The sequence below is a fragment of the Nannospalax galili genome, unplaced genomic scaffold, assembly GCF_000622305.1.
Source record: "Nannospalax galili isolate Female #2095 unplaced genomic scaffold, S.galili_v1.0 scaffold657, whole genome shotgun sequence".
Taxonomy (NCBI): Eukaryota; Metazoa; Chordata; class Mammalia; order Rodentia; family Spalacidae; genus Nannospalax; species Nannospalax galili.
Window position 1 is genome coordinate 541,948 of NW_008339927.1, and position 18,649 is coordinate 560,596.

Below are 18,649 nucleotides of genomic sequence, written 5' to 3' on the forward strand. Positions count from 1 at the left end.
TAACTCTCTAATTTCAGTTAATCCCAGATCCAGTCAAATTGACACCCAGGATTAGCCATCACATACCAGTTTTATCAAGTACATTAAAACTGGGAAAATTCCAAATGAAAAAAAAACCTAATTTCTAATACTCAAACAGCAGAGAATTTAAATCATGAAAGGATTCTCTTATGGAACCAGAAAGCAGACTGGGGAGACAGCTTGGCTGGTAAAGTGATTACCACACAGACATGATGACCTGAGTTTGGATCACCAGAGCCTATGTAAAGGAGGTAGGGCTGGCAGTGTGCCTGTAACTCTAGATCTGCAGGGGTGGGGACAGGCAGGTCCCTAAAGTGCACTGGCCTTTTAGTCTAGTCATTTCAATGAGTTCCAGATTTAGAGAGGTACTGCGTGTCTCACAAAAGTAAAAGTAGAACAGATCAAGGAAAGACAAGTGATATGCGCTCCATGCGTGCATGAAAAAAGTAAAGGAAAAGAAGGTTCTAGAATTCCATTACTAGGAGATAACTACTTCCCACATCTTTGTTGTATGTCTCAGCATATATAAACGTTATACACTCATTCATTCACACATATGCATATATATATATCTGTATTTCACTGAAAAAAAACATGTATTATATCCTGTCTGTTAGATGTTTGAACACATTTCTACATTACGTATTTATCTCTGGCATTGTAAGCAAATGTTTCACAACTTTCTAACACTGAACATTTAGAGTAGTATGCTTGGTTCTATTTCTGACATGCACAGACCAGAGATTTAATGGGTTAAGTTCTGACTATGGAGCTGAAATGTCCCTAGAATTATTTTCTAGATCAGAACTGGAAAAAAAAGTAGATACTCATTTCACAAAACTTCAGTGACTTTCTGGAAGGTAGGGTTTGTTTATTTTTTTTGATGTTCAAGTATTTAATTGCATTTCTCAAAGTCACCCAAGACCAGAGGATCCAGCCCCTGTGACTTCTACTCATTTGTTCCTTCTCCTTTTCTTCTCATATCTGTTGAAGAAACTCGGTTGTCTGTCTTGTACAGTCCCCTCATCCAGAATGTCACATCTCTGAGATAGTGTTTAGCATGTTCTTCTATCCCACTTTCCCTCTTGTCCTGAAATCCTTGGTTTTAAACACTACCCTGCATGCCTAGTGAAGGGGAAAGAGGACAGCTCAGCTCCCCGGAACCTCAGAGACCTGTCTTTCCTTCTTCTCCCCTCCTTTTCTTTTCTGTCTTAAAAAAAAAATTAAAATTTATTCTTTGACAATTTCATGTATGTATAAAATGTATCTCTTTTTTTGTTTGTTGCTTTTGAGACAGACTCTCCTTATAGCCCCAGCTGGCCTGGAGCTACACTGTGCAGACTAGGCTGGCCTTGGCCCTGATCTCACCAGGAGCTGTCTTCCAATTGCTGGGATGAAAGTTGTGAGCTACCATGCCCGGCTTATATTGTGTGTCTTGATCAAATCCAATCCTGCTTCTCCCTCTACTGCCCCTGGACCACCCACCGTGTTCTTCTCCTACTTTCATGTTTATTTTATTTAAATTAAAAAAATTTAATAACCACATGATTAGAAGAAGAAGCATTTCATTACAGCTTTAACATATTCAGTAACACACTCCAGAGCAAGGACACATCTCTTTCAAAGGTAGCTATAATTTTTAGGTTCACAGTTGAATTAATACAGTCATTTAATATTGAACTCAGTATAAACCCTGTAAGACATAAAATTGAATGAGTTTTTTACAATTGAATTATTACAGTTATACAATATTGTACTAAGTATAAACCCTATAAGACATAAAATTAAATGAGGTTTTAACCTTTAAAAAAGATCTACATTTTATTTTAGAATACATTGTTCCTTGCAGAAAGACTCATTGTTTTTGCTACTAACACTGAGATGTTGGCACATGCCTCTCTAATCTGTATGTATCTGATTATTACTAGTCCTAATCAGTTGCACTTGGATCCTTGGCGCCTGTGTAGGTAGGGATTTTAGAAATTATGCTCTTTTAGCAAACACCTCAGGGCAGAATGCACTGGTGTATAGATACCATAATATGAAAATTATCCAACGAATTCACTCTCTACCCTACAGTCTTCAAAATCAACCAGTGGGAAAAAAAATCCCATACTACTGTTTGCTTCCAATCATATTTAGTGCATGGCCAAACTATGTTGTTAACGGGCAAGACCTGACTATAAGAAATCAGGGGTTTGTAAGGTGCCGATAGGCTGTTGCTTGATTTTGGAAATGGTTATGTAGATGACAATGGGTCAAGAATATTCATCGGCCTGTGCCCTTAGTACCTACTGACTTTTCTGTAAGATATTGCACTTCAAGACTTAAAAATTAAGTTAAAAATAAGCAACAACCTCTGCCTGTCAAGGGCTCAAAGGAATGGCCATTCCTATCAACATTTCTGCACTGAGCCCCATTGCTCTGACTGAACGTCAGTCCCAGGACACCTCTGAAATCCAGCCCTGCACCTCAAGGGCATAAAACCCCACAATACAGTTAACACAGCACATGCTAATATGAGCACAGATCTTAAAATACAAAAGTAAACAGATTTTATTTCCTCATACATTGGTGCATTGTACAACTGGTCTGGAAGGATGACCCATTACTCACAGTGTTCAATCTATTCGTGTTACTTCATACCTTTAACTTCTGTGCGACTAAGTAAACGTGAGTCTTGAGAGGAAATCATTAACCCCAGGTATCTAGCTACCGCCTGAGCAACCGCTGTGGAGTGTTGTTTAGAACTCAGCCACTGAAGGCTCTAGCTTCTTTTCATAGTTTACCTTTCTCCTTCCTTTTATTCAAAGTCTTTTCAAATTTGTATAATGCAATGTCATATATCTGTGGCTTTAGAAAGGGAATACAGTGACTCATGGATGAGATCATGGTCTTACCTGAACAACTACAGCTGCCCTGCCTGTTCATACTCGGGCTTACGCCTTTGAACAAAACACCTCATGGTAATGCTATGTAAGAGGACTCCTGCATTGTGGTGCTCAAGACTGGAAAAATCGGGCTGAGGATGTGGCCCAGTTGATAGAACGCTTAACTAGCATGCACCAAGTCCTGTGCTCGATCCATAGCACTGTACATATAATGCATGGCTGTGCATGCTTATAATCTCAGTCATGGGGAGAAGGACGTAGGAGTAGCTGGGGTTTGAGATCATCCTCAACTTCATAGTGAGTTTAAGGCCAACCTCAACTTGTCCAAAACAAAACGAAACCAACAGAAAAGAATAAAGGGAAAAAATTGGAGTTAAAAATACAAAAGTAAAGAAGCTAAAGTTTCATTGTGTTACGAAGGGTCTATGATAAACCATGATCATGAATATACATAGCTTTGCTCAAATTTGTAGAGTACTGAGGAGGTTCGTTATAGCACTTGACTTAGAGGTACTGAAACTTTATTTTTTTTTATTTTGTGTCACAATAAATGCAGCTTCTTTTTCAATAAATTTCTTTTGGTAAGACTGTAGTGTTTGGAAGGTTCAGTGTGTTTCTAGTTTGCTGTTTTTGACCTTGACCAGACCAAAAAGAAAAAAAAAAAAGTTGTAGCACTTTTAGTGGGTTAAAGAGATAAATACTGACTGCTTATCTGACCTTATCAGAATTTTGTTTGACTTTCTCTTCCTCTACGTCCTTTCCCCTCCTCCCTGACATCCTCCGGTTCTTACCTTTGTCTGTTTCTCTGTCTTTGTCTCTGTGTGTCTTCTCTGTCTCTTTCTTTCTGTATGGATCTTTTTCTGTCTGTCTGTCTGTATGTCTCTGTCTTTGTATCTCTATGTCTCTCTCTCTCCTCTCTCTCTCTCTCTCTCTCTCTCTCACACACACACACACACACACACACACTACACTATTATTACCCATCAATCTCTGCCTCCTCTGTCTTAAGGAGAGATACCTAAATCCTGAAGGAACAGCCATCAGAAGGTGCTACCCGTGGTTCTAGAACTTGGATTTATGTTCAACCAATGGTCCCCATTACCATGGGAGTCTGCAAATTATCAACAACAACTTAGGTTGGGCTAAGCACAGACAGTTGAGGTGATAAAAGGACTGTTTTCAGATACTACTCTCCTCTCCTCACTGGGCAGTCCAAATCAGGGGACTATCTGACAAGCATGCCTTATTCTTCTCATTCCCACCTCCTCGCAGTTCTTGTTTCTGCAAACTTTGTAGGCTTGTCTGAAACATCTCCCACACTTCTTTAAGATTGCCCGTTTCTGGTAGGATGCCCATTTAAAATGAGAATGATCTGGTTGGCTACCGCTTGGATAGTCTTCATCCATCAGGATGCTATCTAGCTTGAACTTTGAAACCGCCCTGGTGTGCTGGGTAGTCTCACTGAGGGCTTCTATTTTCTGCCTATCCATGAGCACACCATACACACATCCTAAGTGGCTCAACGGTAGCTCTGCGAGAGTTGTCAAGAGTGGTTCTTCAATCTTTCCATAATGTTTTTAATCATAAGCTTTAAAGCACAATTGCTTTTAACTCAAAATTCTTAAAAATCTGTTATGGGACAGAAATATGAGATTAATGGAGATCTTGCAGGAGAAGATAAATGGCTCTACCCGAATACCACAAAACTGGGGGGAAATTAATTGAACCTATACTTTTGATAAATATTTATTTTTTGCAGAAGAAAAATGCATACTAGTTTAAGCTGTCATTACACTAACCTACATCCTATTTTTCATATTATTAGTAATACATAATGTGGTAGTTTATATTCAAAAATAAAACTAGAATGTATATACCTCATGTATTTATCCAGAAATACACCAAGGTTACTATGGTTACGAAAAATCCATTACCTTTGAATATGGAATGAAAAAGTTTGACTTAAAGTGTGTGCTATTTATTATAGCAAACATCAACAGCCTTTGGGAGGTTCTCTAACTGGATTCATTATTCAGTGTCAGGACTGGCCCAGTGTACTACAAGCTTATGGCCTATGCAAGGCAAAAATTTGAACTGTAGGCATTTTTAAATATATTTTATACTAACTCAAGGTGTAGCAATGCCTTTGACTTTTAATGCCTCATATTTAAGAGGAAGAAGAAAAAAATAGAACACTGAGACATTAAGTGGCTCCAGGATTGAAATACCTTGCTTTAACCCGAATCCACCTTGCCAGCACTGTGACTAAGCGCTGTGGGAGGATGCAGGTTCTACCTGAGGATTTCAAAGGGAGCCACAGGCAAATGCAGGACAAAAAATTGCTGTACTTTGAATATTTAGGAAGTGACATTACATCAGGTTATGAAGGAAGTTTGTGAGGTAGCGAAAGGCAAAGAATTTTAAAGTGCTCTTGACTATAACCAGGAAAAAACAGAGTATGAATCATGATGAGCCATGGATCTTATTGAAGTTTCAGAACCATTCTGCATTTCTATCAAGATCTTTACTCATCAAGAGTAATTAGATGATTCAAAGTAAAGTACAGATGCCTAATAATCACCCAGAAGAGTATTTATTACTATAAGAGATACATGAAAATAAAGGTAAAATATTTTTCATTTCTAAAATTATCAAAGATTTGAAAATATGACATTCACTACTGTTAACTTTTCTAGAGATGAAATGACAATATCTATCAAAGAGTTTATAAAGGTTAAAAAGAGAAAGATACGAGTCGGAGGGGTGCTAAGTGGGAGGAAGAGAAAAGTCATCAGGAGTGGGCACTGGGGGCTGAAAATCATCACACTTTCTTGTTTACAGTACGAAATTGTCAAAATGTCAACTACCTTTGTGTCACCTGTTCACCTTCTAAAAATATGGCAAATTAAGATTTACATATAATAGTTATCACAATATTTTTGATAAAGACAAATGTTTATATGGCTGTGTATATTCATATAGCTCACCTAGATGACCTATAATATGAACTGATATGAGATGTTTGTAGGGAGAAAATGAAAGATTTAGGGGTAGACAAAGATAGTCAGTTATACGTAAGTCATAGCTTAGCTTTGCAGAAATGAACGACATACAACGGAATGACATCAAATGCTAAATTTGTCTCTGTTTGCTGTGATAACCTGGTATTAGATGCTAGTGTATTTTAAATTATCTTCAATAAGCATATATTACTTTTATAATTTCAACATATCTTAAATGATCTCTGTAAGCCGGAAGACTACATCTTCTATTTCTAGGCCTATGAAAAGCCATTTCAACATTGTATAGATCCACCAAGCTGACCTGAGCGTCTAGTCTACTGTTCCTGAAAACACATGTCCTCGTGAAGGGATGTTCACCAACAAGCCACTCAACCTGGAAAGGACACTTAGCAGGTCACAAGCACAGTTATACAGAGAGGGAAGATGGACATCGGCAGTTTGTAGGTGAACATCAATGGACTTTAGCACTGGGCTCAAGTGCTTGGTAAGATTCAACAGCCCCTCCATGGGTAGGCCAGCTTCCCCATTTCCTTACTGGCTGGCTTCAGTCAGATTCCCTTCCCATCTGTCTTCGTGAGGCCCTGTGGGCAGATAATACTGGAGATAAAAGTGACCTTAATTTAGTACATGTCACAGGTAGAAAATCTCAGAGCTGAAAGGGATCTTCAAAGCTATTCTATTGAATTCTCGTGCAATCTCAGAATCCGCAAAAGAGAACCGAAGCTGTACTAATTGTACTTGCTTTGGGGTACTGTTGTTAACCAAGCTGTGCCCCACCCCAAATCCAGACACTGAAACTGTAACCTCCAACGTGACTATATGTAGAGACAGGGACTTTATTGAATGAAGCTGTAAAAGTGAAGGCTTACTTCAATATAACTGATGTTTTTACAGGAAACAGAAGAGACAGCAAGGCCATGTTGGCACTGGGGAAAGACCCCTTGATGACACACCTGAATGGGGGAGAAACATCTCAGGAGAAACCAAACCTGCCACCACCTGACCTCAGACTCCATCCTCTACTCTGTGAGGGGTATGTATCAGGTGTGTAAGCCACCCAGGCTGCGGTATTTTATTGCATTGCCTTAGAAGACCAACATGGGTTTTTTGTTTTTTTTTTAATAAGACTCCTGTCTCCCTACTAGAGTTGTGAGGAAAAATAAAATATTTTCAATAAAATACACAGGTAAGAAAAGCATGAGCCTTGGGATGAGGTACACTATATTTATTCTTCAATTACTGCTTAAAATTTTTAATCTATCTACACCTCGAGGAGAATCAGGTCCATCTTTCAACCTGAACTTGAATTTCAAGGTTTGGTTCCTCCCCATAGTGACCAACACCAAAGTCCTAACATGCTTCATGTCTTAAGCTATTCAGGAACGTAGACCACAGCTGCCTGTAAAAAAGTTACAGGGAAAAAAAACCCACCATGGGTGTTATTAGAAACAGAATTTCTTAGACTCCTACACACAGACTGGAAGCACCGAGGGAATCACCACTGTAGCCGAAGAAGGTGAGCAAGAGCATGCTAAGGGTCCTGCTGTACTAGTCCCGTGTGCTAACACATGTGGCTCCATCACACTCTCCCAGTCACACTGAATGCTGGTGCTTTAGCCCACCAAATTCCAGGACAAAGTACTAATCTTCAGGTGGCACTGGGAATGTGTGTGGATTCTTCACTCCTCTCCTCCCCACACTGCTTTTCTTTTGGTTTTTCAAAATGTCACCTGATGACAATATGCATTTGGGGAAATAGTCAAGTGTCTCCTAGGCCATCAGCTGAGCCACTCCCATGAGACGCAATTCAGCCTGTGTTTTTGTGCATGGACCAGGATCTTAGCTGCTTTTTGTCTGGTTGTTTCCCTACTACTTTCATTTCCTAATCCCCCACTTCTAGCCTCTATGAGTCCCCCCTTGATGCCTCTTCCTCCTCCTCTTCTTCCTCTTCCTCCCTCTCTCCTTGATCTCCTCCTCCTCTTCCTCCTCTTCCTCCTCTTTTCCTCCTCCTCCTGTTCTTCCTTCACTTTTTCATTAATTTTGAGACAGGGCACATTAAGACCAGGCTGGCCTTGAACTCAATGGGTAGCTGAGGATGACTTTGAACTTCTGATCCTTCTGCTTCACCCCAAGTGTGAGTGCAGGGACTGTAGGCATGCAGCAGGACTCCTGGTTTATGTAATGCTGGGAGGCTGAACCCAGGGCCATCAGCATGCTAGGCAAGCGCTCTACCAACTGAGCTGCAGCCCCAACCCTTACTGTCTTCTTTCTTTATAACCGAGAGTTGGGGGCCTTCCCTCTGACTTGCCGCTATTTCATTACCCACTGATAGGTCTGGAAAACCAATAATGAACAAAACAGACATGGTCATGTCCTCTGACACTTAAGATTTAGAAGGGTAAAACAGAATCATTCAAAAAGAAAAAAAAAGGTACCAAAGGCCAGGGGAAACAGTGAAGGGCTATGAAGCCACTCAGTAAGTATACAGGGCACTCTGACATCATACCTTAAGGATCAATTAAAGTATTCTGTCAAGAACTGTCTCTTCTGTTGCTAAATATTTGATATCCCTTTATGCACGATGATATATTTTGCTCCTAAAAATGAGCTTTATGTTATAATGTGTGCATAAAATTCTCTGGTGTGTTTTAGTAATTAATTATTTATGAAATATTTTCTGTATCGTAAATTTAAACTAAAATGTCATCAGCTCAATCTTTTTCTTATTTTTTTTGTTGTTTTTTAAATTATTATTATTATTATTATTATTATTATCATAATTATTACTATTACTATTGGGTTTCCCTGTAACCCCATCTGGCCTGGAACTCACTATGTAGACAAGACTGACTTTGACCCCACAGAGATCCACCTGCCTCTGCCTCCCAAGTGCTGGGATTAAAGGTGTTGCCACTATGCCTGACTCAATCGTATTTTCAAGATTTATCTTTATTTTATGTGTATGAGTGTTTGCTGCATGTAGGTATGTGTACCACATGTGTGCCTGGTGCCCACAGAAACCAGGAATGGTTGTCTGATCCTCTGGGACCAGAGTTACAGATGATTATGAACCATGATGTGGGTGTTGGGGTCTAAATGCATCCCCAGGAAGCCAGGAACACCAGGGAAGGACGAGCAGGGTCTGACTGGGTCCCTTTACCATGCTAGTACTTGCCATTCAGAAGAATGCCTGAACTCATGAATAATTAAGTCTACCTTTCACTCTAACTTTTGACCTTTCACAAAGAACTTAGTATCTCTAGATGGAAGTCTTTAAATCAAGACTTGGTTAATAATGTCACCATTGAGTCAGATCCAGTACATACAATGATATAAAACACATAATTTGTATAAGTATTATACAGACATAAGCACAATACAAACACCAGACAAGAAATCCGATGTAGGCCTTTTGCATGTAGAAAGCTTTTTGCCAATTTATTTGACTTAGGTGTTATTCTATAATCTGGGCCTATAATGCATATTACTTCTCAAATGGTGTAAACTTCATTCCACATTGACTTGCACGCAAGTAGGCTTGGAGTAGCTAAGGTGAGCATGGCAATGTTTAAGGGTGCCACCCACTCATTGGCTCACATACAACGTCTGGGTGCTTGGGGGTTACACTGAGTCTCAGTCTCACATAGTCTGTGGGAGACAGAAAGGTTTGTGCTGAGACTACCTGGGCTAGTCCCGAGCATCGTTCTACACTGGAACAGAGGTGCAGGGTGAAGACACACAGGTGAGGAGCTGTGTGGGTGGGGGGAGGTCTCCAGTTGACAACACTCAAGCAGGAGGCAACATGAGTGATGTTTTATTTTTAGTTTTAGCTTTTGTTTCAGTGTAACGCTAATATGATGATTATGATCTGGAGCTAAAACAGAGAGTGGGAGGCAAAAATAAGTCACCTGATTTCTCAAAACTCATTTCAGATACACATAAGCATTGATCATCTAGCAGAGATAGGTGACAGACTGATAGATGGATAGATTGATAGATGATAGATATAGATGATAGATAATAACAGATAGATGGATAGATGACTGATGATAGGTAGATGATAGATTGATAGATAGATGGCTAGATAGATGATTAATAGATAGATGATAGAGATCAATAGATGATAGATAATAGATGGATATATATTGATAGATGATAGATGGATAGATTGGTGATTGATAGATGATAGTTAGATGATAGATTGATAGATAGATGGCTAGATAGATGATAGATTAATAGATAGGTGATAGAGATCAATAGATGATACATAATAGATGGATGACATATTGATAGATGATAGATGGATGATAGATTGACAGATAGATGGATAGATTGATAGATGATAGATGATAGAGAGATCGGTAAATGATAGATTGATAGATGATGGATAGACATCAATAGACAATCGACTGATGGATGACAGATGACTGATAGATGATGGATAGAAATTGATAGATGATTGATGACAGGTGGTAGATAGATGGTAGATAGATGACAGATGATAGATAGAAAGATAGTGATATAATGACGGAAGTCTCCATTCTCTCCCCGTGTAACTACTGATGATGATGAAGTCTCACCTGTGACTGTGTGGATCAGCCTCCTATCCACGTATGAAGAGCAGTGAGTTATGATCGCATCTGCTTGTCTGGGTGGATCCCAGGACAGCAACAAAGAATTAGGACGAACTTTGGCTGCTTGAGGCTGAAACTCTTGTGGAGCTGTGGGAGGCAAGATGGAGAGAGCCTAATTTTAGTTTACTTTTCTAAGTCAAACTTTTCAGACCCAAACCAATAAATCATGGGCTAAGCCCGCAGTCCCATGCATGGAAGTTCTCCTGATTCGTAGGCAGCTTGTCAGTAATTGCTTTAGGAACAGTGCTAAATAACTGTCCTGAATTTATGAGAATTTGCATCTGTGATGGATGGGGAGTACTTACTCCAGTTCACTTGACTGACATTTGTGTTGCTTCATCAAAGGTATTGTTAACCCATTGAGTGCTGGTGGGGCTGAGCCTGTTAAAGAGGATTAAACAGAGTACCCGAGCCAGAGGAGCGCAGCACTTGAAATGGGCCACACTGGTGAGCAGTTCATGGTCGACATGTTTTAAAAACTGCATAATACAGAACTGGCCAGGAACTGGGCAATTCAAGCAATTATGTATTAAATCTAAATTGTAATTTTAAAAAGATGTATTTATGGACTGCTCAATGAATTCAAGTCATAGAAATTAAACATTTAAAAAAACTGACCAGTCATTCTGTAGAATTAGGGGTAACCTTTGGGGAAAGTTACAGGTTTGTGAATTGCACAAATGACGATAAAGGAACTGAACCCAATGGGTCAGGTACCACTGGGGGCATGGCTGTGGACAGGGAGGAGGTTACAATGCAAAATCCAGACTGAGAATGAAGTCAGTGCAGAGGACATAATGCCAGGCTGCTCAGATCAAGCTTAGTGGATGTGTGCGTAAACGGGGGTGATGGTCACGTACCCCAGAAGACACATGGCACATCATGAGAAACAATGCCGTTTCACTAGACTAGATGGAGACAAAGAGGAGAAATGCTATGGTATGCCATTGATGGTGTGTTGTTGATGGCATAGCTGGAGGCATGGGCTCTGGTTAGATCAGGCATGAAACAGAGTAAAGCATGACAAGATGGATTTTACCAAATCCTGTATCTTATCAGCTTGTCATGATATGGCTCTCTCTCTCTCTCTCTCTCTCTCTCTCTCTCTCTCTCTCTCTCTCTCTCTCTCTTTCTCTCTCTCTCATACGACCTGTGCAGATGGTGCTTTTGAAAAGAAAGAAGGGAAAGGAAAAAAAAGAGGAGTGGGGGAAACATGCATCCTGGAGAGACAGAGAATGAGAGAGAGAGAGACAGAGACAGAGACAGAGACAGTCACTAGTTAAATCTTTCCCCTAAAGATCAAGCCTTTAAATCTCCTAGACAATGCTCCAGCTAGGCAGGATTCAATTCCTCTTGCCCAGGAGATAGAAATACACACTAGCAATGCTTCTGGTGTTTCGAGAACTGTTTTTCCTTGAAGCAATCTGTTCTCATGCTTGAGCAAGGCTTTCCTGTTTGGAGTCCTAAAATATTTTCTCTTTCCCCCTGCCTTCTTAATGCATGCTTTCTGAAACATTAATTTATGCCAACAGTTTGAAAGCTCCAAGCACAACAAAAGTGAGACTCAAGCCGGAAGGGACTGAGCACCGATTAATCGGGCCTGATTGGCATGTGGAGCGTCCATCCCTCCAAAATAATTGTGGCCAGAGCTGCTGTCTCGCAGTTAAAAGAGACCATGGAAATCAACCATTTGATTCTCAATTTCATACTGTGCCATACAATCAATTCTTTTTAGTCAGTCTGTCTCTAGATTTACTTCTGAGCCATAGTAAAATGAGGAAGCTTGCATTAATCTTTCAGATGCTTCATATTAATGACAAGGCTCTTGCATGAACAATGTAACAGCAATTAAAAAGCCCATTAATCTGCATTACAGCTATTAAAGATGCATGTCATTAAAGGCTATGGAGTTTGATTCATTTTCGCACCCCCCAAAAAATGGAGCAATTATGGCCTGGCATTGCACTTTGTCATCAAATTAGGTCGGGGTTTTCCAGCAAATGGCCTCGCAGCATTTAGCTCGTCTCCTGTTTTATTATTCATGACTGAAATGTGGAAGTCAAGACCTTTGAAATTACTTTACCTTCTTGTGGAGTAGAGATGTTCAATGCACGTGAGCGCTCCGTACAGCCCGCCAGAGAACAAGCAGTCAGGGTTAGTGCATAGCTATGGAAGGGTGGCAGGCCTGTCAGTATGCCTAGAATAAAGGGGCACAAAGGGTTTCTCTGTTTACTGCAAGAGGCAGCAACAAAGAAGTGTGTGTATGCGTGTTTGAGGGAAACAGAGAGAGAAAACCAGATTCAGGGAGACAGAGACTGATCAGATGGAGAGAGACACAGTGATACAAAGACAGACAGAACAAAATACAAGCTTCTCTTTTTATTTGTTTCTGTAGTTGGGGTAACTCGCAGCAAAAATGGGATGCCCACTCTTTGCTACCCTAGCTCTAAAACAGTATTTAATGTTTATGACTCAAAGCCCTCTGTATCTCATAGTTAAGATGCATATTTCCTCATTCTGGGACCCGGACTTCCCACAGAAACAAAACAATTCAATCAGCTTGCACCTAGCATTTTTCAACCATAGTTACCCAAGGACCCCTATTCAGTGTCTGTTAACCCACTTTAGGAGATGGCTCTTCCCAGGAGGGGCGCATTATGTCACCGGTAGGATACACATATACAAAGCATTTGTTTGCATGGCAGGTACAACTATGCAAATGAACACAGTGGAACAATCAGCAAATTAGGTAATTACGCTTTTGTACTTCTACCTGCAAAATTATTAGTTTATTTAATTAACACACCTGTCTGAAATGGAGGTCTGCCACCCGAGGCAGTGAATTAACGTGGCTCTGCAGCATGTACCGAGGACTTCCCAGCAACTCAAAGAACCCACAGGGACGAAAGCGGGCTTTATGTATTGGTGTTCATAACCAAGGCAGAATGTTTGACTTAGTGAATCCTATGAATTCAAGTACCACCAAAATATGTAATTTGTGTGTCTGGTTCTCTTTTCACTTTTTCCTCCTGAACGTTCACAGAGAAATGTTTAATCCAGATGACAGTCATCGTCATTCTCATGAAAAGATAATCCCACTTCTGGATCCCTCATCAATTAAACCTTTCTTAGCCTAGAGAATATTTTACTATTTTAAGGTATCCATATCAGTGACTGTTTCAAATAGAGGGCCTTAAAATGCTATGTGTGTGTATGTATTCATGTCCACATGTGTACATGTGCTGTGTGTGTGTGTGTGTGTGTGTGTGTATTCATGTCCACATGGCTTGTGGAGGTCACACGTCAACCTTGGGCGCCTTCCTCAGGTCCTGTCTTGTTTATTGAGAAAGTGTCTTTCACTTTTACCTGGATGTCACCAGTTAGGCCTGTGAGCCCCAAGAATCCTCCTGTCTCTGTCTTCCAAGCACTGGGATGACAAATACTTGCCAGTGTGCCCAGATTTCTTACACGGGTACTAGGTATCAAGTTCAAGTCCTCATGTTGGCCTAGCAAGCATTGTTTTACTGACCGAATCATACCCCCAGCCCAATTCAAACACAGATTTCAATATAGATGCGTCTGTATTTACCTCTCCAATAGAAAATTTTTAAATAAAAACTGCATCTTCCATATTTTGCATACTTTTAATTTCAGAACAAAACAAACAAGAAAACCAACATCCCAATATACAGCACCCAACCCTGCTATTTGGTGAGGGAGGGAATTTTCCTGCTTTATGACACCAAGGACAGCAGAGAGCAACCACGCAACAGAGAACCAGGTGGTCACGGCTAGTCAAGCCTGCTGGCGCAGCTGCAGGGAAAACTGTACAGAGGGCACAGGCTTCCCAGTGGGAATTCTCATCTACCACTTCCATGCGAGATGCCTCTCTATCACCTCCCACTAGAAATTTTAGTGACTGGAAAGAGCAGTGGGAATGTGCAAAGTCCACAAGCCCTGGTTTGCTTTGGCCCCTCCTCCTTGCCCCTGATCCCTGTTGCTGTCTTCCACTCTTCATCTGACAGGCCCCAGGTACCTCCCTACCATGAGTCTACAAGAAAACACCCATCCACTTGGAGCCCTCCTCTCACCTTGTGGCCAAAGAAGACAGCGAGTCAGTGAGCTCATCCACAGACACACAGATTTGACCATTGCATGCCAGGCTCTTTCTAATTTGGAACTCCTCTGTCACAGCCCCTCTTTCCCTCAGTGCTGTCACTGGGACTCCCATTCCTCTTCCACATCCCAGTCCATGGCCTGTGTTCTAAGATCAGTGTTTGAACGAAGTGACCTCTCCTCCCACCCAGGCTACCATGAATATGATCACATATTCATCCATAATGATTAAACAGTAGCAAAAGTGCTCAGGCTGCTGTGCTTGTGTGCTGTGCAGGCCTGGGGTTCTGAGCAATGTCCTCCAAAATAAAAATGTCCATTGGAAGGAAAGCTGGGTAGACAAGAGAATGTTTCAAAGGGACGTAAAAAACAGGGTAGCAAAAGGGAGGTGAAACATTCCATCCTGCAGGGAAGCTCCTTAAGTTCAGGGAGTGAACAACTCAACGGTTTCAGGAAGTTCCTGAAACTGACCATATTCACTAGCTCCTCCTTCCCCAAGTATAAACCCTGAAGCCTGCTGGGAGATGCTCTTTGGCCAGCCCAACCACCAGGAAGAGACAGAGGCCAGCCCAGCTGCCTGGATGAAGCTCATCCAGCCGAGCCACCTGGAAAGGACACTCCAGCTTGACCAGCTGCCTCCGGGTTGTGCAGTGAGCTCAGGATTCCAGCTTTCCTGAGCTGTTACCCATACTGGGGTGGGCTTTGGTGATGCACTTATGTGTCTGCACATAACCCCCCACCCATAATCCTGTAGATAACCCTCCAAAACCTCATTGGTTCATTGAGTTAAATTTTGGTGCATCCTCACTTTGGTCTGTCACCCCTATCCGGAGTAGACTTGTTTGTGTCTCTCCAGGATTGTGTCATACAACACCTGGGCAGACTGTTCAGACCTCTGTACTTTCTTCTTCTCATATCTACTTGGATAATAAGCTCTTATCTTGAAGGAGAGGCGTCAGGAGTTATCTGGGAAGTGGGGTAGTGCAAGATCCTTCCAAAGGGTTACTATCGAGAATTAAGTTTATGAATAGAGCACCCCCTCAGCCCAGAGCTGTGGAAGCAGAGGGGTCTGTTGTTGAGTGCTATCAGTAAAACTCATGCTATGATTGCAGCCAGCTCCTGCCTCCATGGCCTCTAAGTGACCTTTATCTTTCAAAGATGATTAGTTCTCCCTTAAATACCAAACCAAGTGAAGAGTCTCAGTCTTTCCTGAACTTGGTGGCCCGGGGGTCCTTCCTGCTGCCTGCAGTGCCGCTGCCAGGTCCCCCAGCTGTCCTAATTTCCCAGGGCTCCTTTCTTTCCTTGATTCACACCAGATACCGAGAGTCCTTTAAGTAGTTACATATTTGATCCTCGAGCATCTTTCTTTTTCTGAACCTCGCTAGCTTATCAAGCCTAGAAGCTCAGATCCTCTGAATCTCTGCAGACTTCTCAGAGCCCCTCACCTGTTGTCTCACAGGCGCATAGGACTCAATATGCTTCAAGCTATACGCAACATCTTGAGCCATTTCACAGACTTCACTTGTCTGTCTTTTTTTCCTGTGATTATGACAGACTTAGGACTTACTATGAGTGTGCTATGCAAGTGTAACACTGAAGTGAACCTCTGCTGTTTTATTTCCCAACTAAAACAAATATTTCTTTTTAATTTTGTGTGTCTGTGTGTCTGTGTGTGGGTATGTGCATGTAAATATAGGTGTCAGTGAAGGCCAGAAAAAAAGCATGGGATCCCTAGGAACTGGAGTTACAGTTGGTTGTGAGTTGCCCAACTTGGGTGCTGAGAAGTAAATGGACCTTTGCAAGAGCAGTACATGTTCTTACCTGCTGACCAATCTCTCCAGCCCCATTTCCCTATATTTGTTTTTGCATGTTTATTTGGAGTATGTGCGACTGTGTACATGTGTTCACACGTCTGTGCATGGATACATGTGCACATGTGTGTATGTGTAGACCAGAGGTTCATGTCCGGTGTCTTCCTCTGTCACCGTCCACCATGTGTTTTGAGGCAGGGTCTCTTACTTGAGCCCAGATCTTGCTGATCCTAGTCTAGCCCACCAGCTTGTTACCCAGGATCCCATTTCCACCTCTTGAGCACTGGGATTACAAGTGGCCTTGCTACACCCACCTGGCATTTAGCTGGGAGGTAAGGATTTGAACTCAGGTCCTCACACTTGTGCTCCCACTAACCCATCTCCCCAGCCCCCATTTTCCCATTTCTTAATCCCTCTACTATGTTATCTAAACTCTAGCCTCAAAATGAATGATTCATCATAAAATACGTTTTGCTCACTGTAGCCTTTCAGAGTCTTCGGCTTATCTTTTCTGTTGGGAAATGGGATGTACTGCAAATGTCTGTATGGGAAAATATACATGGCTGGATTAGTTGATGCCAGGCCGACATGAAATGAACCAGCACCCAGAGAATGAAACATTTAATGCCATCTTAAGAGAGGCAAGCTGGGGCATGAGGTTCCCGTTGTGTATCACATAAAGCATGTGGCATATGAAAAATCAGTGTCTCTCACAGATAGACGTTGTTAGTTGAAGCACAGAGATACGGACTTGGAAAAGGCACACTGGCTGTGCCCAGGGTGGTGATGCAAAACCCTTAACAGGAATATTTGTCAGGGATTTTGGTATCATCATCACTGAGAAATACAGAATCAATTCCTGTTACAAGCCTGGCCTCACAGACTCCTTAACTGAGATAGTTCTTCTCAAATCATAACTTCATACCACAGTAGGATTGCAACATTTCTATCAGCTCATCAGGAAAGGCATTCATGTTCCCCAAGAAGGATGAGGATGGGTTCAATCTGATCATAGGTGAGAATCAAAGTTTGACTCAGCCTAGCTCGCTTCCTCTGAAGGAGTTACTTTGTATCTGTGTTGCTCTAGTGTGGGACTGTTGCTGTGATAAACAGCAACACTAAAAACAGCTGAAAAGAGGAAAGGGTTTATTTCCACTTACAAGTCACAGTCCAGGTGGGAAGGAAGTCAGGACAGGGCAGCAAGCAAGAACTAAAAGCAAAAACCACAGAGGAGGGCTGCTGTCTGGCTCCCAGGCTCCAGCTGAGCTTGCTTTCTTATACAGCCCAGGACCACCTAGCTTGGGATGATGCCACCACATTGGGCTGCCCCCTCCTGCATCAATTAAAAATCAAGAAAATCTCCACAGACATTCCCATGGGCCAATCTGATTTCAGCTACTCCTCAATGGAGGCTTCCCTCTCTGATGGCCCCAGTCTGTGCCAAGTGGACAAGGCTAACCAGGACCTACGTGCATCATGAAATTCCTCTGCTAAATCCTCCTCTTTAGAGACCTCATCATTACAGCAGGAACGTTTCCTTAAAGTCCTTAAAAGATGTAGGCAGGAACATTTGTAAGGTGTACACTCTATTCTAAGGTTGCAGGAGGCCTATATTTAATTAAAGAAAAACTTGAAGGCTAGCCATTGAAGTCACACCCCTCCCTGCAAAATACTTCCTCTAGTTTTATACATTGGCAGAAAGGTTTACTCAATTGTATTCTGTTTCCCAGAAAAGTCTTGAGGTTTTCAGAATCTGGAGAGAAACTAGATCACCTGTCAGGCCACTTATCAAAGTGTTCGTGTTTCCCTTTTCAAACTCATGAGACAGTAATAAACACTGAGAGAGGGGCTGAAGAGATGGCTCAGCAGTTAGAGCACTGGCGGCTCTTGCAGAGGAAACTGGGTTCGATTCCTAGCACCCAACGACTGTCTGTAACTCTAGTTCCAGGGGAATCTAACATCTTCATCTGACCTCCGAGGGCATTGCACGACACGGGTGCATTTACACACATGCAGGCAATACACTTCAACACATAAAAAATTATAATAAAATATTTAAAAAAAATAACACTGAGAAAGGAAAACTCCAAAACAGAATAAAAAAAAAAAAAAAAAAAACCCCCAGAGGAGAAGGGGGCTAAATTCCGGGGGGA

The 18,649-nt window shown here is 41.6% G+C and overlaps 1 protein-coding gene across 1 annotated transcript in view; it reads right to left on the reverse strand.

Annotated features, from left to right (window-relative positions):
• Positions 1 to 18,649, reverse strand: part of Ush2a (usherin) — an 828,188-nt gene that overhangs the window by 443,689 nt on the left and 365,850 nt on the right. The window contains 2 exon segments of the mRNA XM_008834819.2: positions 10,516 to 10,656; positions 12,653 to 12,766. Of these exon segments, the coding sequence (XP_008833041.1) occupies positions 10,516 to 10,656; positions 12,653 to 12,766 (255 nt within the window).